The sequence below is a fragment of the Ruditapes philippinarum genome, unplaced genomic scaffold (assembly GCF_026571515.1).
Source record: "Ruditapes philippinarum isolate M1 unplaced genomic scaffold, ASM2657151v2 ctg5024_1_1_1_1, whole genome shotgun sequence".
Lineage (NCBI taxonomy): Eukaryota > Metazoa > Mollusca > Bivalvia > Venerida > Veneridae > Ruditapes > Ruditapes philippinarum.
This window is the reverse complement of record NW_026854595.1, coordinates 21812-41307: the sequence shown is the minus strand read 5'-3', so window position 1 is coordinate 41307 and position 19496 is coordinate 21812. Positions and strand designations below refer to the sequence as shown.

At 32.6% G+C, this 19496-nt stretch overlaps 1 protein-coding gene across 1 annotated transcript in view; it reads right to left on the bottom strand.

Moving 5' to 3' along the window:
* Positions 1 to 19496, bottom strand: part of LOC132740528 (cubilin-like) — a gene marked incomplete at its 5' end in the record, with an annotated part of 62536 nt that overhangs the window by 21608 nt on the left and 21432 nt on the right. Inside the window, 10 exon segments of the mRNA XM_060728451.1 lie at positions 218 to 377; positions 736 to 920; positions 6430 to 6655; positions 7608 to 7729; positions 9380 to 9532; positions 10624 to 10824; positions 11718 to 11886; positions 13645 to 13826; positions 16522 to 16662; positions 17072 to 17281. Of these exon segments, the coding sequence (XP_060584434.1) occupies positions 218 to 377; positions 736 to 920; positions 6430 to 6655; positions 7608 to 7729; positions 9380 to 9532; positions 10624 to 10824; positions 11718 to 11886; positions 13645 to 13826; positions 16522 to 16662; positions 17072 to 17281 (1749 nt within the window).

The window sequence follows — 19496 nt, the reverse complement described above, 5'->3', positions numbered from 1 at the left end:
CCGACGGACCGACGGACCGACAAGTGCAAAGCAATATACCCCCTTTTTTTCAAAATGGGGGCATAAAAAGTATTGAGTTTGACATGTATCAAATGACTTAAAGACAGGAAACAATAAAAACATATAAAATTGAGTATGTATCTAAAATAGGTGTACAACAGTGAATTTTTGCTTAAAGAAGAAATGTTCAATCTGGTAAAAATTTAGATAAATCTACCTGCACTCCACCCAGCTGAAAATCCATTTCCATTTGTAGAAGCATCAGATCTGAACTTAACAATCAGTCTGTTACCAGTTGACCTTGTGACTGGTGGCAGTACATTCTCACACCATCTGCCCAAGGACACCTGAGTACCATTGCTAAGAACGTCACTAACCTGCATATATGAATTACTTCAGTAAAATCAAAGTACTCAAAGTATGTAAGGTGATTTTTTGAATTTTGCAAGAATATTTTTTGAATACTTTTTATTTCTTACCCATAGAACTATTTCCTTTGGACAAAAATATATAAGAGTAAATTCATCCATAAAACCTATTACACGTATCTTATATCTGAGTGACCTTGAAAATATTTGACAAAGGTTAAAAAGAAACACAAAATACAAATATTATGAAGTTGAAAATACAAAAAAAAAAAAAAAAAAAAAATGAAGGGGATGCTTTGTATTCTATTTTTAGTAACACACAGACACTATGAGATATGTCAAAGTCAAATCAAAGGTCAAATCTTACCTCCACATAATCATAATCACATGCTCCATGGTGCTCCATATCAAATGGTGGGTTAAAGGTCAAGGTTATTGTATAGCCAGAGTCAACATTGAGGTCCCAAACACATTCAGTATTGTGTGGATAACTACTCGGATGATTTGGAGTTGACAAACTACCTACATCACTATGGAATATTCCGCCACAGCCTAAAATCAAAATTCAGTAATATTCACCATTTCTTCTTTTTTAAAATCATTAATGCTCTTATCGATTCAACAAGAGAACTATGATGGCCCTATATTGCTCACCTGAGTATTAGAAAAGCTCTAAATGACACTGAATAGATGATATTAATAGCATGCATGAGGTAAAAATCTAACATTGAACATCAGTACACTTTTAAAAAAAATCATACAAAGACTTTTGATCTACAATGCTTAATGCTTGCGACCATGCCCTTTTAGCTAGGGACTTGATTCTAAGATGCGACACTTTGTCATAATGTTTAGCACATTTATGAATAGCATTTTAAATTCCATCCTGGAATTACAAAATTATAAACCAAACATAAACATAAAAGCACTTTTGTTAAAAATTTCCTTTGAAGATTCAAGTCAAAGTATGACATTCAGCTTTGAGCTACTGACCTAAATGTTGCACACATTTACAACACATTTTTCTAATTGGATATACATTTATACAAATATTATTTTAAATCCCATCCTTCATGACAAAGTTATAGACAGAACACAATTCAAAATCTAGATGCGTCCCCAATTTTGGGCAACGATTTTTTTTAAAGAAATAAGGAAAATCAATTGATTCCCCACCATGCATTATCAGGCCAGTTTCAACCCAGAATTTGAAGTTTTATTCCAAGTTTTCATAGTAAGTTCTGGCCTTAATGGTTTTAGGAAAGGAATTTTTAACCTTTTAAGCTTTTTCTTCTGTTTCCATGGCAACAAGCATTCTGAATGGAATTCTTGAAACAATTTTTGAAAGAGGTTCATTCCAGAATGTTCCTGCTATTACTTTTAGCACTCTTGGTCTAGAAGTGTACCAGATGTTGTTAAGACTAAATGTTTGACAGCCTAAACTATGAACAATTTATAAAGGGTGATAGCAAAAGGTCAACTGGAGCTAAAAATATTAATTTATTGGGCTTCAAGTCACCCTGATTATACTGTTATGCTTAAACAGCAAATGCTTCCAGAAATAGCCAAAGTTGCTATAGAAACCTGAATACCATAAGGAAGGTAGAAAAGTGGCTTAGCTTTTTTCACAGTAAAATTTCAGTTTCACCCCTTGTGAAAAAATATATTGTTTGTTTTGCAATTACGAAGGTTAAATGAAGACAAATATCACTTTATCTGTATATAAGTGCAATGATGTTATAAGAAAACGAAACTTCTTATGACATGTATAATTGAAATCCATCAGTATATAAATTTAATAACTCTGAATGGCATTATATAGCTTGGTGTCCAAAGCATAAAATTTAATAGAACTTTACCTATTCTTAGTTGAAAAGTGCCCAAAATTATGACGTTATATTCTTATCTATTAATTTCAATGGACCAATGCTTTTTTTAAAGTATGAACAAGAAGTATGTACCTTTTACAACTACTTAAGAGCCAACTTGAAAAAAAAACACAAAACGATTTAACCTTGCTAAACATCTTAAATAGACTTGTCTATCTTTCATTCTGGACAAAACCATTTATCATTTTTGGAAAAAGTTCATGAAAAAATCCTGACTGAATAACAAACAAGATCATATGGCACAGATCTTGACCAGCACTGGTGACACAGGTAAAATCAGTGGCTGCAAAGCAGACTAAAGGTTAAAGAATTTGCCCCTAAAGGCACGAACATTTCATTATTACTCATTAGCGAATTTAAAATAAGGCCGATCCTTTACAGAATACAATATCAATAGCATGTTACCTCAATTTTCTTTAGTTAGCAGACCTGAACCTTTCATTATTACTCATTAGCAAATTTAAATTAAAGCCTGTCCCTTACAGAATACAATAACAAAAACATGTAACTTCAATTTTCTCTAGTTAGCAGACCTACCCAAACAAACTCATTAACCTATTGAAAGGATGAGATACAAAATTGTCAGTTGAACTGAACTATCCCTTAGCTTTTCCTACCTTTCTAATGTTAAAGTGACATAATGCCCATCCAAGGGTATATATTGAGTGGGCAGGAAAGTTTCTTCTCTTACTCTGAAGGTCATTTCTTGCATTTTACCCTTGTGCAACTGTACAGAACAGGAAAATAGATTTAAAGTATCCCCATACTGCCTCTTTCCAATCGGCTAACAGATTTTTCTACAATAACTGACAGTGAAATTATAAAAAAAAACTAGAAATGTGTCCATAGGACATGGATGCCCCCACACACCACTGTTCTGTCAATCTTTTGACTCTAGGTCAAATATTTTTTGGACTACATGTGCCACAAGTTGAAATCTCAAAATCAACAAAGGGCCATAATTCTGTTAAATTTGGTCGCAGCAAACATTTTTTCCTTTACTAACATCTACACATTAAGGTTGTTAATCCCTGGAAGTTTCAGCAAAATCTGTCATCCGGTATAAGAGGAGTTGCGTTCACAAAATTTCTACATAGTATATAATGAAAAAATCAACAAAGGGCCATAATTCTGTTAAATTTGGTTGCAGCAAAAATTTCTTCCTTATTGACTGCCATCTACACATTAAGGTTGGTCATCCCTGGAAGTTTAAGCAAAATCTGCCATCCGGTTTAAGAGGAGTTGCATTCACAAAATTTCTACATAGTATATAGTGAAAAAATCAACAAAGGGCCATAATTCTGTTAAATTTGGTCGCAACAAATATTCCTTCCTTTACAACTATCTACACCTTAAGGTTGTTCATCCCTGTAAGATTAATCAAAATCTGCCATCTGGTTTAAGTGGAGTTGCTTTCACAAAATTTCTACATAGTATATAGTGAACAATTCAACAAAGGGCCATAATTCTGTTAAATTTGGTTGCAGCAAAAATTCCTTCCTTTACTACAATCTACACATTAAGGTTGTTCACCCCTGTAAGATTAAGCAAAATCTGCCATCCGGTTTAAGAGGAGTTGCATTCACAAAATTTCTACATAGTATATTGTGAAAAATTCAACAAAGGGCCATAATTCTGTTAAATTTAGTCGCAGCAAAAATTCCTTCCTTTACTACCATCTACACATTAGGGTTGTTCATCCCTGTAAGTTGAGGCAAAATCTGCCATCCGGTTTAACAGGGGTTGCGTTCACAAAATTTCTACATAGTTTCCATTGAAAAAATCTTCAAAGGGCCATAATTCCATTAAATTTGGTCGCAGCAAAAACTCCTTCCTTTACTACCATCTACACATTAGGGTTGTTCATCCCTGTAAGTTCAAAGGGAGACACAGGCAAAATTTTCATTTCTTAGTTTTGAATTTTTCATCCCTAATTCTGTAAATGCCCTCAAAATGAATATATTAGACAGTCAAAGAAACAAAACTTTCCTCCATATAAAGAATAAAATGGTGGTTTCCTAACCTGACCCGCGTGGGTCAGGTTAGGGCGCTAGGACTTCACAATAGTTGTTACAGTGAACTCTGGAAACGTTAAAGAACATGTCAAATGAATGATTATGACTTGTTTCAATCATACAATATCCAAAATATCTGTTAATGTAACTTCAAGGATTTGTTCACGTCACCTGACTTGTTTTAAAACTATTCGGTTATTCTATGGGCGTCTAAATTTTGTTCAACATGTATAGATATATCTATGTGTCAAATCCAAAATATATAGAATTTAAAGAGAAATTCATGCTGAAACTTTTAGAAATGTCATTTTAGCGCGAGTTGAGTACAAAAGATCATTTTAATATTTTTGTCATTATTTTGCCTGAATATCGCTTTAAGCAAAATCTGCCATCCGGTTTCAGAGAAGTTACGTTAACAAGATTTTTGGACGTACGGACGGACAGACATATGGACAGACGGACAAGTGCAACGCTTTATGCTCCCACATTGTGGGGGCATAATTATCTTACAATTCTGCAAATATTATCATTTCAGCTAATAAATGCAACAACTTTTTAAAACGTTTCCTGAATTATTATTATGAATCGAGAACAAATCATTACTAACCCATTTTCCTGTTTTTACAACCACTTTTCAATCAGTTAACAAAATATATACTGTATCACATAAAAAATGTCATACAGTGTTAAAATATCACCAGTTATGTATTTTGAATAAATTTTGACTAACTCAACTTCAGATAAATGGTAATAAACAATTTAAACTATCTCAAATGTCATTTTTCAATTTTGATATCTATTTGCAGTAGTAAAGCTGTCAAGATTTGGGTATGGATGAAAATTACAATTTTCATAACAGAAAAAGCATGTTCTTGTGAATTTTTTAGGATCTTAGGGTCTATATGACCCCATTCTAGTGACAGCTTTCTGAAAAGTTATGAGAGAGAATGTTTTTCCTTGGCTAAGTGACTGTTACTTTACTGATTTATTATATACTTTTAAATGAAATATTGAGAACTATTGATGAAATAAAATGCATATTTTCATTTTCCGTATTTTCACTGTAAAAGTTTATTTTTCACTGCAGTGAAACATATTTTCCGTATTTTCACTGGTGTCTTGCCGGACTACTTTCTTTTAAATTCTGCCAGTACTCAAAATTTAAGGGAAAGTCTTGCAAATTTTAATGTCCAGAAAGAGAAAAATGTATATAATAAACAGAAAATTCAAGTTTTTTCTATAAATACATGATTTATTTTCATCTTGTGGCATGAAAATTACCATATTTCACTCGTGGCTACCGCCACTCATGAAATATTTATTTTCATACCACTCGATGAAAATAAATCGTGTATTTATAGAAAAAACTTGAATATCCTCTATGTATTAACTTCCAATTAAGAATTATATGGTAAAATATGTACATATTAAAATTATAGCAGTGCAGTATACATTATGACTTAAAAATATTGAACAGTTGTCCAACTTAATATCCATTTCTGCAGACTGACAAAAACTTGAGTCTGTAAATCAATTATTTTTAGAAAATTTGTAACTGGGTAAATAAAGGATTAGTGGAAAACACACATTTCACATATTTTGAACTAAAATGCTAGTATGTTCTTTTTTATCGTCATAATTGACATTGCTGCTGATAAATGTAGTCAAGATAAATACAAGATGTGCTTACAGTTTGATTACATGATAAATAAGGTCAAAAATAAAAAAATTCTAGGGATGATTGAAAAGTGGTAATGATTGAAAACTGGAAGTATGTGGATACTCAACAAAACTAAAATGATGAATAGAAATTATTCCTGTACCCAACAAATGTTCTCCACTTTGAGCAAAAACTACACAACAGTAACATATGGAGTATATGAATGGATCAATAAATTCAGTAATGAACTTACACAGATTAAATATTTTATTTATCACATACCCAAAATAAAGACTGTTAAAAGTGAACAAAGAGTCAATTTTCATTGACGCGCCTATAGTATAACGCTAACATTTAGCATGTCTATACACTATGTTTGTATAACGCAAATGACATCACATCAAAATATATGCACGGCCATGCAATACCATTTTTACGGAGTCGCAAAATTGGCATGGGTATGTGATAAATATATTTATTTTTTAAACAATCCTTACCCTGGGTAGTAAATGTGTATGTTAGCCTGAAACCTCTGGCGGCCATGCTCATATCGGTGAAGTGGACCAGTCTTAGTGAATTACTCTGTGAGCGTATTGTTGTGGGTGCCGTTGATCCGCAGAATGAACCAATGGAAGGGGATGATGCGTAAGGACCGTTGAAAATTTGTAAATAATCGTATCTACAATCTGGATGTGTCTCAATGTCAAAGTCTGTGAATTCAATCTGCGACAGAAAGATGTGTAAGTTATAATTTTGTTTGATGCATTAGGGTTGAGCCTTTAAATAGCATATGTTTTTTACAATTACAAGAACTGTTTAATATTTCTAACATTTGGAGGCCAAAATAAAAGACAATATTAGTTATAAAAGGAGCTGGCAAAATACATTGTATAGAATGAAATGATATAATTTAAGAGAGTAAACCAGTAAACAAGAGGCCAAAGTGGGAATATATGATATCTATCAGCTTGGTAAATACATAAAGTAGATAAAAACTTCCAAAGGGATGGGGTATGATTAAGTTTCAATAGACAAAAATTTGATTTTTGTCCCCATTTAAGTCGAACCACAAAATAACACCTGGAGCAAGGCCACTTTTAACTACAGTGCCATAATTTGTAGGAGCCTGCTAAACAATATAAGAAATCAAATTTTAACCTTCAGACTATTGATTTTCACTTGTGAAGATTTTTTTACAGCTTTTACTTAAATAACTCTTTGCCCAAAACCTAGGGCCATTTTTAACAATCTTGATTTTTAGGTCACAAGGGGCAAAATTCACTTATAACTTTCATTTATGAAAACAGGGGCAAGATTATCTTAACTTTCATATTAACTTTCATAAACGATCAAGTGGCTGGCCTACTTAAATGACAAAAGATTTATCCTTCAATTAGCTCAATTAATTTTTTAGTTGCACCATGGCAGAGTGGTTAATGCTTCTAACTATCAATCTAATGAACGCTAGCTGCATGGGTTCAAACCCTGACAGGAGCAAGAAATTTTACACTTATTGCTCAGTACTGGTTGGTTCAAAGAATGGATTCCATTGTATGTTTATAAGCTAATAGCTTCGTACACAATCAAAAAAAATAAATTCTGAATAATCCATAAACCAAATTTTGTACAGGACATTTTAACAAATCAACTAAGAAGAAGATTCCAAGAATCATACCACAATCTGAGTTCCTTCAGGAGCGGTGATAATCCAGGCACAGGCATCATTATGATCATAATCACTGGGATAGTTTGGACTTGATATAACACCAGTGGGGTCCGTCAACATTCCTCCACATTCTGTAAAAGAGACACATAGGAATAAAAAACAAAAGCTGTCGGTAGGACAGCAACGCTCGACTATTCTTAGTGCTTGATAGTAAAAAAAAATGCTTGATACAATTACCTCCTCCTGTTTAAAGGTTGGGGTAATGATGCTGAACAAGTGTGCAAAGTTTCAAAGCCATATGTCAATGGACTTTGAAAATATTTGAACTATTACAAAAAACTTAACATAAAAGTTCTAAGTCGAAAAAGGGCATAATTTCTGTCAAAATGCTTGATACAGTTACCTCCTTTCTGTTTACAGGTGGGTCATGATGGTGAACAAGTGTTCAAAGTTTCAAAGCCATATGTCAATGGACTTTGAAAATATTTGAGCATATTACAAAAACTTTAACGTAAATTCTAAGTCGAAAAAGGACATTAATTCTGTCAAAATGCTTGATACAGTTACCTCCTCCTGTCATACAGTTGGGGTTCATTGATGGTGAACAAGTGTGCAAGTTTCAAAACCATATGTCAATGGACTTTGAAAATATTTGAACTATTACAAAAACTTCGACATAAGTGTTTACGCCGACGGCGGGACACCAACGCGACGACGATGCGGACGCTCGGGTGACAAGCAATAGCTCTACTTATTTCTTATCGAATTGTCGAGCTAAAATTACTTCACCTAATCTGTTGAATTTATACAAAGGATTTGGCTTGCTTGAGCTTTGAACGGTCAATTTTATTATGGTTAAGTGATTTCATTATCAGAACACAAAAATTGAAGTCCAAAGAGCTCCCGGTAGGGGGCCAGTCTGGTCAAGGCCAATGACCTTTAGTTCCAGCAGTGTAAGAATAAATACAACAAATAATGAAACTGGTTCAGTTTGATTTTGCATTTTTACACATTGTTCTTGGTCATTTCTCAGCAGTTACTCCACCTTAAATAGCTTTCCTGGATAACTAACCAGTAATAAGCAATTTCTCAGAACAGAGTGTCTGACTACTAACATTACCACATGATTTTTGAATCAGTGATGAGAGACAAATGACCTTAATACTTGATATCAAAGGTCAAATGTCACTCGCAGAGAAAATACATCGCACTAAAACAAGGGTTTATCTACTTTTACATGTAGCAATATTTGAATAGCTTTAATGAAATCCTTTTAATTACTGGTGAACTGTTCCAAATTCAAAGCGAGGAACATCCATTTTATGAATCTAGCATTAAAAGGGTTAAAAAATTTGAACATGACATGAAATTTTGAAGCTGTAAATGAGAATTGAAGTTTTTTGTAAATACTATACCACAAATATTACATCGAGATTTGCTGTGAGTGGAATAGCCTAGTCAAAATATATTGACATACCAAAGCTAACTTCTGAGATATGTTTGTTCTGGGTCAGAATCTTGCTGCTAGAGGGGAGATATTACCCATACACAAAATAACACATTAACTCATTGTGTAGCACAATTAGTTAGACTAAGAGATAGCCATACTATTCTTTGAATAGCATGAATAGTATAGGTATTTCAGTTACCATGGCTAGATTTTTTCACTTTCCGTAACAATGCTGCAAAATGACCAAAATATTTTACTTTTCAGAATTTATTACATTTGTATGAATATTTTCAAAATGTTGAATTTCAACCCTATGATTTCGGTCACTTACGTGTGAAATTATACGAGAGATGAAAGCCCTGATCGACGATGGATGCATCGGTTCAGAATCTTAACCATATACTAGGAGTTGGTGATATTATAGGCTGAGGTAGAGTGTTGTTTCCGCGGTATTGGTCCAATAACACACCATCCACTGAATCTCCTGTATCAAGAAACAATAAAACTTTGCTGAAAAAGTCACAGGAAGTATAAATAAGGGGATATGCAAATGCAAAATGTTTGAGTACTGCAGTATAACTGGGATAATGGAAGTGTTTAATAAAAGTGGTGACATGGCTGAGTGGTTAACGCGTCAGACTAGTAATCTAATGATCGCTAGCCGTATGGGTTCAAACCCCGTCAGGGGCAAGTCGTTGTTTCCTTGAGCAAGAAACTTTACACTCATTGCTCAGTACTGGTTGGTTCCAGGAACGGATTCGAAAGTGTGTCTTTAAGCTTATAGCTTCCTACACAATCGAACTAAAATAAATTCTGTATAAACCAATGGAAGTGTTTCTATATATAGCAACAGTGATAGTACTAAGTATGTCTAGAAACAAATTTGAAAATGATTTATCTCCTTATACAATAGAAAATACAGACTGCCCTTCAAGCAGACTTGTATTATATAATTATAATGATCGCAAAATTTTTCTTGACATTTTAGTTATAAATTATGATTTGTTTGTTTGTTTTGTTTGGTTTTAAAGTGCAACAAGAAAATTTACAAACTTACACAAGGGCCATAACTCCAGTTATTATTAAACTACATGTATAAAAGGGTCTTATGTTTAATTAACTACTGTTATACTATACAAGGGTCATAACTATTGTTATCATTAAACTATACAAGGGTCATAACTATTGTTATCATTAAACTATACAAGGGTCATAACTACTGAACAAACAAAATTATTGTTGATGGTTGAAAACTTAAAACATGGCCTATTCAACCTTTTAAGTGACCTTGACCTAACTAATATGATAACCCCATGTAAGAAAAGTTAAAAATATGAGCCGTGCCATGACAAAACCAACATAATGGGTTTGCAACCAGCATGGATCTAGACAAGCCTGTGCATCCATGCAGTCTGATCAGGATACATGCTGTTTGCTATTAGTTTCTCTACTTGTTATAGGGTTTGTAAGCGAACAGCATGGATCCTGATCAGACTGCGCAGACTGGTATGGATCCATGCTGGTCGCAAACGCACTATGTTGGTTTTGTCGTGACGCGGCTCATATAATACAGACCTTCTCTAGCTTCAAGCCAATCATATCTGCAGCTGTGGGCTGGTTCCAGTTTCAGAGTATTAAATCGTATAACGATAGATGTGTTCACATACGCCTGATTACGTATGGTCCATATGCACTGGATGTTGTTTGTGTAATTCCCGGTTGCAAAGCCAGGGGAGGTAATATTACCTGGACTTGATGTTATAAGGCCGCCACAGACTGAAAAATTATAATTGTTCAACTCCGTTTAACGCTTTTATATTAATATTGCAATTTTTATATGAAGGCTAAATGTCAGTACATTTTAATCTTTAAAGGTGTTAACATGTTTTGTGTTTAAAATGCAAAAATAAAATCTTATTTTACAGATGTCATGGTAAATCATTAAAATGACCAGTCTATCAAGAAAAGTAGTCAACCACTTGAAACCAGTACTTTTGAAATAATGGAAAAGTTACTTCTTGCTTATTCTCAGCATTTTACATAATATCATAATATTAAATATAAATATAGCATACCATTTTTATACAATATCAACATAGTTTACAAGAGAAAAAACAAAAAAACAAACAAACAAAAAAACAATGCATCAAAATAGTATATTCATGTAATTTTCTTTTTGATACTTTATCCATTATGATGTTACTAATAAACAAAATCATCAATATTTAAAGTTTGTGAAATTGACCCAGATATAACTATGTTTTTCAGCCTTAAGGAAAATGAATAGGTGTTTTTTTTTATCCATAAACATTAATAATATTTATCACACACCCGTGCCAATTTTGCGACTCTGTAAATATGGTATTGCCCGGCTGTGCATATATTTTGACGTGTCGTCATTAGCGTAAAGATGCTTGTGTAAAGACGCGCTAAATGTTAGCGTTATACAAATGACTCTTATTTCACTTTAAAAGGTCTTTATTTTGGGTGTGTGATAAATAAAAAATTAAATTCATGTAAATTCATTACTGAATTTATTGCACTCGTTGAATAAAATATTATGCTCGCCAGAGGCTCGCATAATATAATTTTATTCAACTTGTGCAATAAATTCAGTATTGAACTTACACTCATTCAATATCCCTATTTAATAATTAAATATTATATACCAGCTTCATTTTGTGATGTGTAGGATGCTCTAAAGCCACCATTTGTGACAGATCCATCTGTGCGGAAAACGACTCGTGCTGTGTTTCCTGATGTCTCCACAACACCCGGTGGATTGTCTCCACAATATCTACCAATAAACGGAGCTTTGACCTCGCCTCCATTATAAACCTGTAATTAAAACATTCAATACAGTTATCCCTCAATGTAATACTGTAATCAAAACTATAAAACAATGGAAACCCATGGTCGAACACACACTCACAACACTTGCTTTCTTTGTTCATTAAATTGACAAACAACAGCATTGTTTTATTTAAATGGGCTATGACTGACCAGACCATTTAAATTTCAAATAGACTATACATAGTCTGGAGTTCCTTCAATGATCCCAAAGGCACTTAAAGTATTGGAATAAATGATCGCAAAGGCACTGAAAGTATCCAAATCAATGATCCAAAAGGCATTGAAAGTATTCAAATCAATAATCCAAAAGGCATTGAAAGTATTCAAATCAATGATCCAAAAGGCATTGAAAGTATTCAAATCAATGATCCAAAAGGCATTGAAAGTATTCAAATCAATGATCCAAAAGGCATTGAAAGTATTCAAATCAATAATTCAAAAGTCATTGAAAGTATTCAAATAAATAATCCAAAAGTCATTGAAAGTATTCAAATCAATGATCCAAAAGTCATTGGAAGTTTTGGAATCAATGATCCAAAAGGCATTGAAAGTATTCAAATCAATGATCCAAAAGGCATTGAAAGTATTCAAATCAATAATCCAAAAGTCATTGAAAGTATTCAAATCAATGATCCAAAAGTCATTGAAAGTATTTGAATCAATGATCCAAAAGTCATTGAAAGTATTCAAATCAATGATCCAAAAGGCATTGAAAGTATTCAAATCAATAATTCAAAAGTCATTGAAAGTTTTGGAATCAATGATCCAAAAGGCATTGAAAGTATTCAAATCAATGATCCAAAAGGCATTGGAGTTTTGGGAATCAATGATCCAAAAGGCATTGAAAGTATTTAAATCAATGATCCAAAAGCATTGAAAGTATTCAAATCAATGATCCAAAAGGCATTGAAAGTATTCAAATCAATAATCCAAAAGCATTGAAAGTATTCAAATCAATGATCCAAAAGGCATTGAAAGTATTCAAATCAATGATCCAAAAGGCATTGAAAGTATTCAAATCAATAATCCAAAAGGCATTGAAAGTATTCAAATCAATGATCCAAAAGTCATTGAAAGTATTCGAATCAATGATCCAAAAGGCATTGAAAGTATTTGAATCAATGATCCAAAAGGCATTGAAAGTATTTGGATCAATGATCCAAAAGGCATTGAAAGTATTTGAATCAATGATCCAAAAGGCATTGAAAGTATTTGAATCAATGATCCAAAAGTCATTGGAAGTTTTGGAATCAATGATCCAAAAGGCATTGAAAGTATTTAAATCAATGATCCAAAAGGCATTGAAAGTATTCAAATCAATGATCCAAAAGGCATTGAAAGTATTCAAATCAATGATCCAAAAGGCATTGAAAGTATTCAAATCAATGATCCAAAAGGCATTGAAAGTATTCAAACCAATGATCCAAAAGGCATTGAAAGTATTCAAATCAATGATCCAAAAGGCATTGAAAGTAATGGAATCAATGATCCAAAAGGCATTGAAAGTATTCAAATCAATGATCCAAAAGGCATTGAAAGTATTTGAATCAATGATCCAAAAGGCATTGAAAGTATTCAAATCAATGATCCAAAAGGCATTGAAAGTAATGGAATCAATGATCCAAAAGGCATTGAAAGTATTCAAATCAATGATCCAAAAGGCACTGAAAGTATTGGAATGTGATTATGATCATAAAAGGATTATATGATCAAAAAGGATAAATAAAAACTTCATAACATTACCGTGACAAAATCGTATCGACAGTACGAGTGATCTTCTATACTGAACGGGTCGAACGTCAACGTGATCCTTCTTCCCTGTGGTACTGTAATTCTCCACTGACAATAACGAGAGTGTGGGTAATTCCCGGGGAAGTTTGGTGACTGAAATGTCCCTGTTGGCGTTGTCAGGTCTCCACCACATTCTGAAGTGATATATCAAGTAAGAGAAAAAGTTAAAAAGACGAGTTCAATTTTGCTGTACTCTGAAGAAATGTAAATCTCTCCTTTAAGACACTTTTAATATATTGAGCACGGGTGCGTGTTTTATCAATGGGTTAAAATTATGTACAAAATTTCATATGAGCAAAGGATCAAAATAAAGTTAATTTGTCATATATATATTTATGTTACTATGAATATATAGGATCAACTTTACTTTAATTTCCTGTAATAGGAAATGTAGCTTAATTCCCATACAGAGTCATAGTTAAAGGAATACTCAGGCAAATTAATGACAATAATATCAAAAAGATCTAATGTACTCAAATCACGCTTAATGACATTTTTTTAAGTCCCAGCATGAATTTCTGTATGAATTCTATATATTTTGGGTTAGAAGCATAAATATATCTATGTATGTTGACACATTTAGACACAAACAGAATCACCGAGTAGTTTTAAAACAAGTCATACGACTTGAACAAACCCTTGAAGTAACAGATATTGTGGATATTGTATGAATGAAACAAGTCTAAGGCATTCAATTGATATAGTCTTTAATGTTTCCAGAGTTCACTGTGACAACTTTTGTGAAATCGTAATGCTCTAACCTGACACACTTGGGTCAAGTCAGAAAACAACAATTTTATTCTTTATGAGGAGAACATTTTTGTTCCTGTGACTGTCTCGTGTATTAATTTTTAGGAAACATACACAATAATGAATGAAAAATTCAAAACGAAGAAATGAAAAGTTTGCCTGTGTCTCCCTTTAAAATATTTTATTCAAGGATAAGCATAGTCTTTCTTTAATGCATCCAGGCAGAAGCACTTGACCACTGACACCCCACATGGTACACCTGACAGGACAATGTCTGACAAAACCAAGTTTTTCAGCCATTATATCATATAAAAGAATAACAAATAAGAGGGCTATAATTTTGCCTAAACTCAACATTACATAACACTTAATATATAAACCAGGGCATATTTTGACAACACTTTGGAAAGGGATGTGCTCCATTTTTATCTAAGTGCATGAAAGTTCACTTGACATTTTATAAGTAAAGAGATAATTTCAATTAAATGTCATGCCTTTTGGCCCAAAAAATGGGCTTGACCGATAACAAATTTCAAATTCATAATTGTATTCATTGACCATAAAACAAAAATTGTGACAGCTTTTTCAGTATTGAAGACCATAGAGAAAACTTAATTTATAAAATAAAAAGCAATAATCAACGTATTGCAAGCGGATACAACCTCAGCAACATTCTGAAGGGTCATGACCATTCATGAGAAGCATATATTTGAAGTTTAAAATAGATAAATTAAGAAATATAAAAGTTATTAAAAGTTATTTGAAGTAAATACCTTAAGAAATAAAGTAGTTATAGTTAAAAAGATTTTACTGTGTTAAAACTTTGATTTGAATTCTGCATGTGATCGCTGACGCTGGGCGAGTAGGACAAACCTCTTTATATACTTCCTAAAGACAAGCTTAAAATGATGTGCATCATCTTCATACTGCCATCTATCCATATTTCAAGTTTAAAAAAAATATTTTCAGTATTTTTTGATGTTATCACAAATATTGTTATAATTGCCATATTCGAAGTCTATTTGTTGCCATTTGACATTGAAACACCACTTTGGTCTATCATATTCACATATTTTACATAAAGCAAAGAAAAAATCTGAAAGTGTATTGCACTTTTATTACTGTCTATCTAACATAAAGCCCGGCATCATCTTACATAAAATAAAAAAAATCGGAAAGTGTGTTTAAACTTTTATTACTGACGTAAGAGAGCTGTAAATTAAGGCATGAGCACTATTCCAAAAGGCATTTAAAACTTTATATTCATAAACTGTACTATATTCTGGACATACATACAAAAACATTACAAAAGTTTACCTTCTTAATAAATATTTATCAGTTTACCTTCTTAATAAATATTTATCAGTGATCAGCATATAGGAATAAAGGAAGATGGGCTATGAAGGCTGTGTATATACATGTGCATGTAACAGCAACAATAACTTCGGACATACATGTATTTAGAATAGACTTACTCTAGAATAGACTAACTCCAGAATTAAGAATATTTTGGGTTTTTCCCAGCTAATCTAGAGAATACAAACAAACTTTAACAGCTTTGAAATTAAGCTTAACAGGCTGACTAATCTATTGTGACTGGCAGTGCTCTGTGAAGCTATAACAGAACAGGTTTGTACCAGGTGATTAGCTAGGAAAAACCCACATTTGCTGAGTTTTGAATAACATTTATTTAATATAAATCTTACCAAAACACTTTAATTTCCAAAATTAAATTCATAACTATGACACTATTGTCACATATTACCAAACATCAAGGTAGCTTTAACATTTGAGCTTAAATGGCAAATATGACACTTATGTCCTTAATGATGCTTGAAAGGGACATAATAATGTATCTTAAAAGAGACTTGACTCAATTTAAAATCTCATCCGAAAGACTGATTAGTAATTTTAGTTGGCCAGCCCTGGAATCGAATCAACAATGTTGAGATTACAACTAATGCTTTAACCAAATGTGCTTTGTGGGGTGGCTTGTCATTTAGAAACCATGGTTATACACCACTAGGGACTAAGCCAATATCAACTAAACTTTTAAAAAGTGCAAATTATATAACATACCTTCAACACTGGCCTCAAAATTCAGACGAAATCCTGGTCGTTGATAAGCCTCATTAGAAACAAACCGGACATAGCCATACCTATCTGACGTCATAACTGGGCTAGGCAAACTTGAACCGCATGACTGAAGCAGCACAGGTCCTTTTGATCGAGAAAAATATATATGTTCAGACTTTTAGAAATAGGAAACAAAAAGGGGATCATTCGACATTGATGGAAGAGAGGATTTTGTACACTTTGTTACTGTTAATTCTAAAATTTCAGATTAAATGGCTAATAAAGTGCTTATCTTAATTATTAATTACCGGTATACACAAAAAAATCAATTCAAAGCAATTTAACTTTGCCTTTAATGACTTTAAATTTTCAAAATTTTTTAAATCAATTCCATATTACATAATTTTACATTTATTTATAATTTCTAAATTAAATGTATGTTAAACTTAATTTTAATAAAAAAAGTGATCCATTCTTATACATTGTAATAAGATGAACATATGAATAAAACATCTGTTTGAATTTCTTTCAATGACACATTTTGAAAATGTACCTGTAGAATTTATTTCTCGAATTTCAACAAAATCTGCCAAAGAACAGTTTGAACTGGATTGAAGGTCATGTGCTGTGAAGGTGAAGGTCAGATAGTGGCCTACTGGCCCTCGAATGACCCAGATACATTCAGCGTTGTTGTCATAGTTACTTGGGTAGTTGGGACTTGTAATTGAACCCCTATTCCCGAAGTAAGTACCTCCGCATGTTGCTGAAATAGAAGGAAAATGTGTACAAAATTAATATGATCATAATTAAATTGTTTGCAGTACTTTCCACTCACTAATTTACCCTTAACATGCTGAATTTATGAAATGCATTTGCCAACCTATTAATTTGGAACAGTCCATCAAAGTTCAAAGGTTTTTACATGTAATATCAAAATACAAAAATTGATCTACCAACAGTATAAAGAGCCTGGTCAGTCTGCACAGAAGTAAAGGGTGGCCTGGCTTTATACTGGTAGCTAAGGCTTAGCACTTTGTCAAGACGGCAATATATTAGTTAATAAGATGGCCTTTTTTGTTTTGTTTTACCCTGCACCAACACAGTTTAGGTGATATGGCACAATAACAGGAAAGATGATTGTGTTTAACCTTGTGTGTTACAACAAACAACACCAGACGGCAACAGCACCTCACCTTCTTGAGCTAAGAAATGCATAGTCTCCAGGAAATCGAAACCATTCAGACCTTGACCTTTGACCAACTGACCCCAAAATCCAAATGTGTCATTACTATTAATGTCAAACCTCTACATCAAATCTGATTACAATAGGTCAAAGCATTCTCTAGTTATCGGTTGGACAAGGTGTGGTCTACAGATGGTCAAATGGATGTCTTTGAGTGGTTACTCTTTTGTCCCCTACAGCCTATTGTCTAGCCACGTAAGAGAAAAAGTAGCAAAATATGAGCTTTCTGACTGAATAGCATCAAAGGAAATTTACCGTAACTTACTATTCCCATAGCCACTTAGTACATGTATCTTTATATTTGTTAGGACTAACACAAAGCAATATACCTATTTTTTTAATGAGGGGGATAAAAATTGAAAGCCACAAAAATATAATACATTTTATCTTTTTTTTCAAGCTCACAATGGTAAACGTTTTTGCCTCTAAACTATCAGATCTTTATTTTGATCACTAACCAAGTCATAAACCATATTTCTAGATGCAATTATGACACCACTTCTGGTTTGGTCTGAGGTGCATCAAAGATACCAAAAATATGCCACTAAATAAACATTATAATTTTGGTGTTGAATAATAAATCATCTGATCGCTGAGCATGCTTTCACTTTAAAAGTACATGATTGTATTACATAAAAACACTCCTTAAGATACATTTTTATATACGTCAATGAGCAATCATTTCTAATTGAAATGACCAAACTGAAAATGTTAATACATTAGTCCATGTCATAAAACGTGACAAACTGAACAAATGTTCAATTAACATGTAAATATTTATTAATAAACATTCAAAGCAGTGGTCTTTTAATAAATATATTGCCTCCTAGGCTCCTATCCTTTTTAATTCACGTCACTATAAATTAGCACCACAATCACTATATTATCCTTTTTTTTCATTATTTTCTTCAACTGCATTGTGCGTCTCACATTTCAATATATGAACTTAAAGAAACTCAGCTGCATGAGGTCCAAATACCTTAAATTTCTTACATAGATCAACTGGGCAACTAAAAACAGAAAGATATGTAAAAGATAGTCAATAAATACACACAGAAACGAATATGAAAATCTCATTTTTGTGCTATTCTTAACAGTTGATTTAAGCTAATGGCATTAACAAATTTCAATTTGGAATAATTTTTCCAAAATTAGAATAATTATTCTGGAAAAAGCAGAGTGGCTAAATAAACTGAAATTTTGCACACAAGTTACTGGTGAAGAACTCAAAGAAAGTCTCATCATGTTCCAAAACAACTAGAAATGTGTCATCATGCCACGGATGTCCCCGCATGCAGCCAAAATTTCAGATGGTGCATTAATAATTTTTTTCATTTTAAGTTCAAAGCCCTTAAAACTTTTCAATGTTAACACAAACCATTTTCATACAATGTTCAAGGCACTGAAATTATTCAGTCTTAACCTTTTAAAAATAGCATATTGCATATTTGTAGCCAAAATTATGCTAAAAGTATGAGTGCTGAAACTGAAAGTTCAAATTTTTTCCAACATTCAGGAAAGATAAGTTTGTCTAAAATCATTGAACCACGACCAAATTCAAACCTAAACTGCTTATCCTAAGATGTATCTATATTATTTTCAAAGTGAAAGGGACATAACTCTGCCAAAAAATCATCAACCCATGACCAAATTCCAACTTTGACTTGCCCATTCCTTTGACATATCCATATGTCAAATTTAAGTTGAATATGTAACACTGTTGGGTAGATAATGA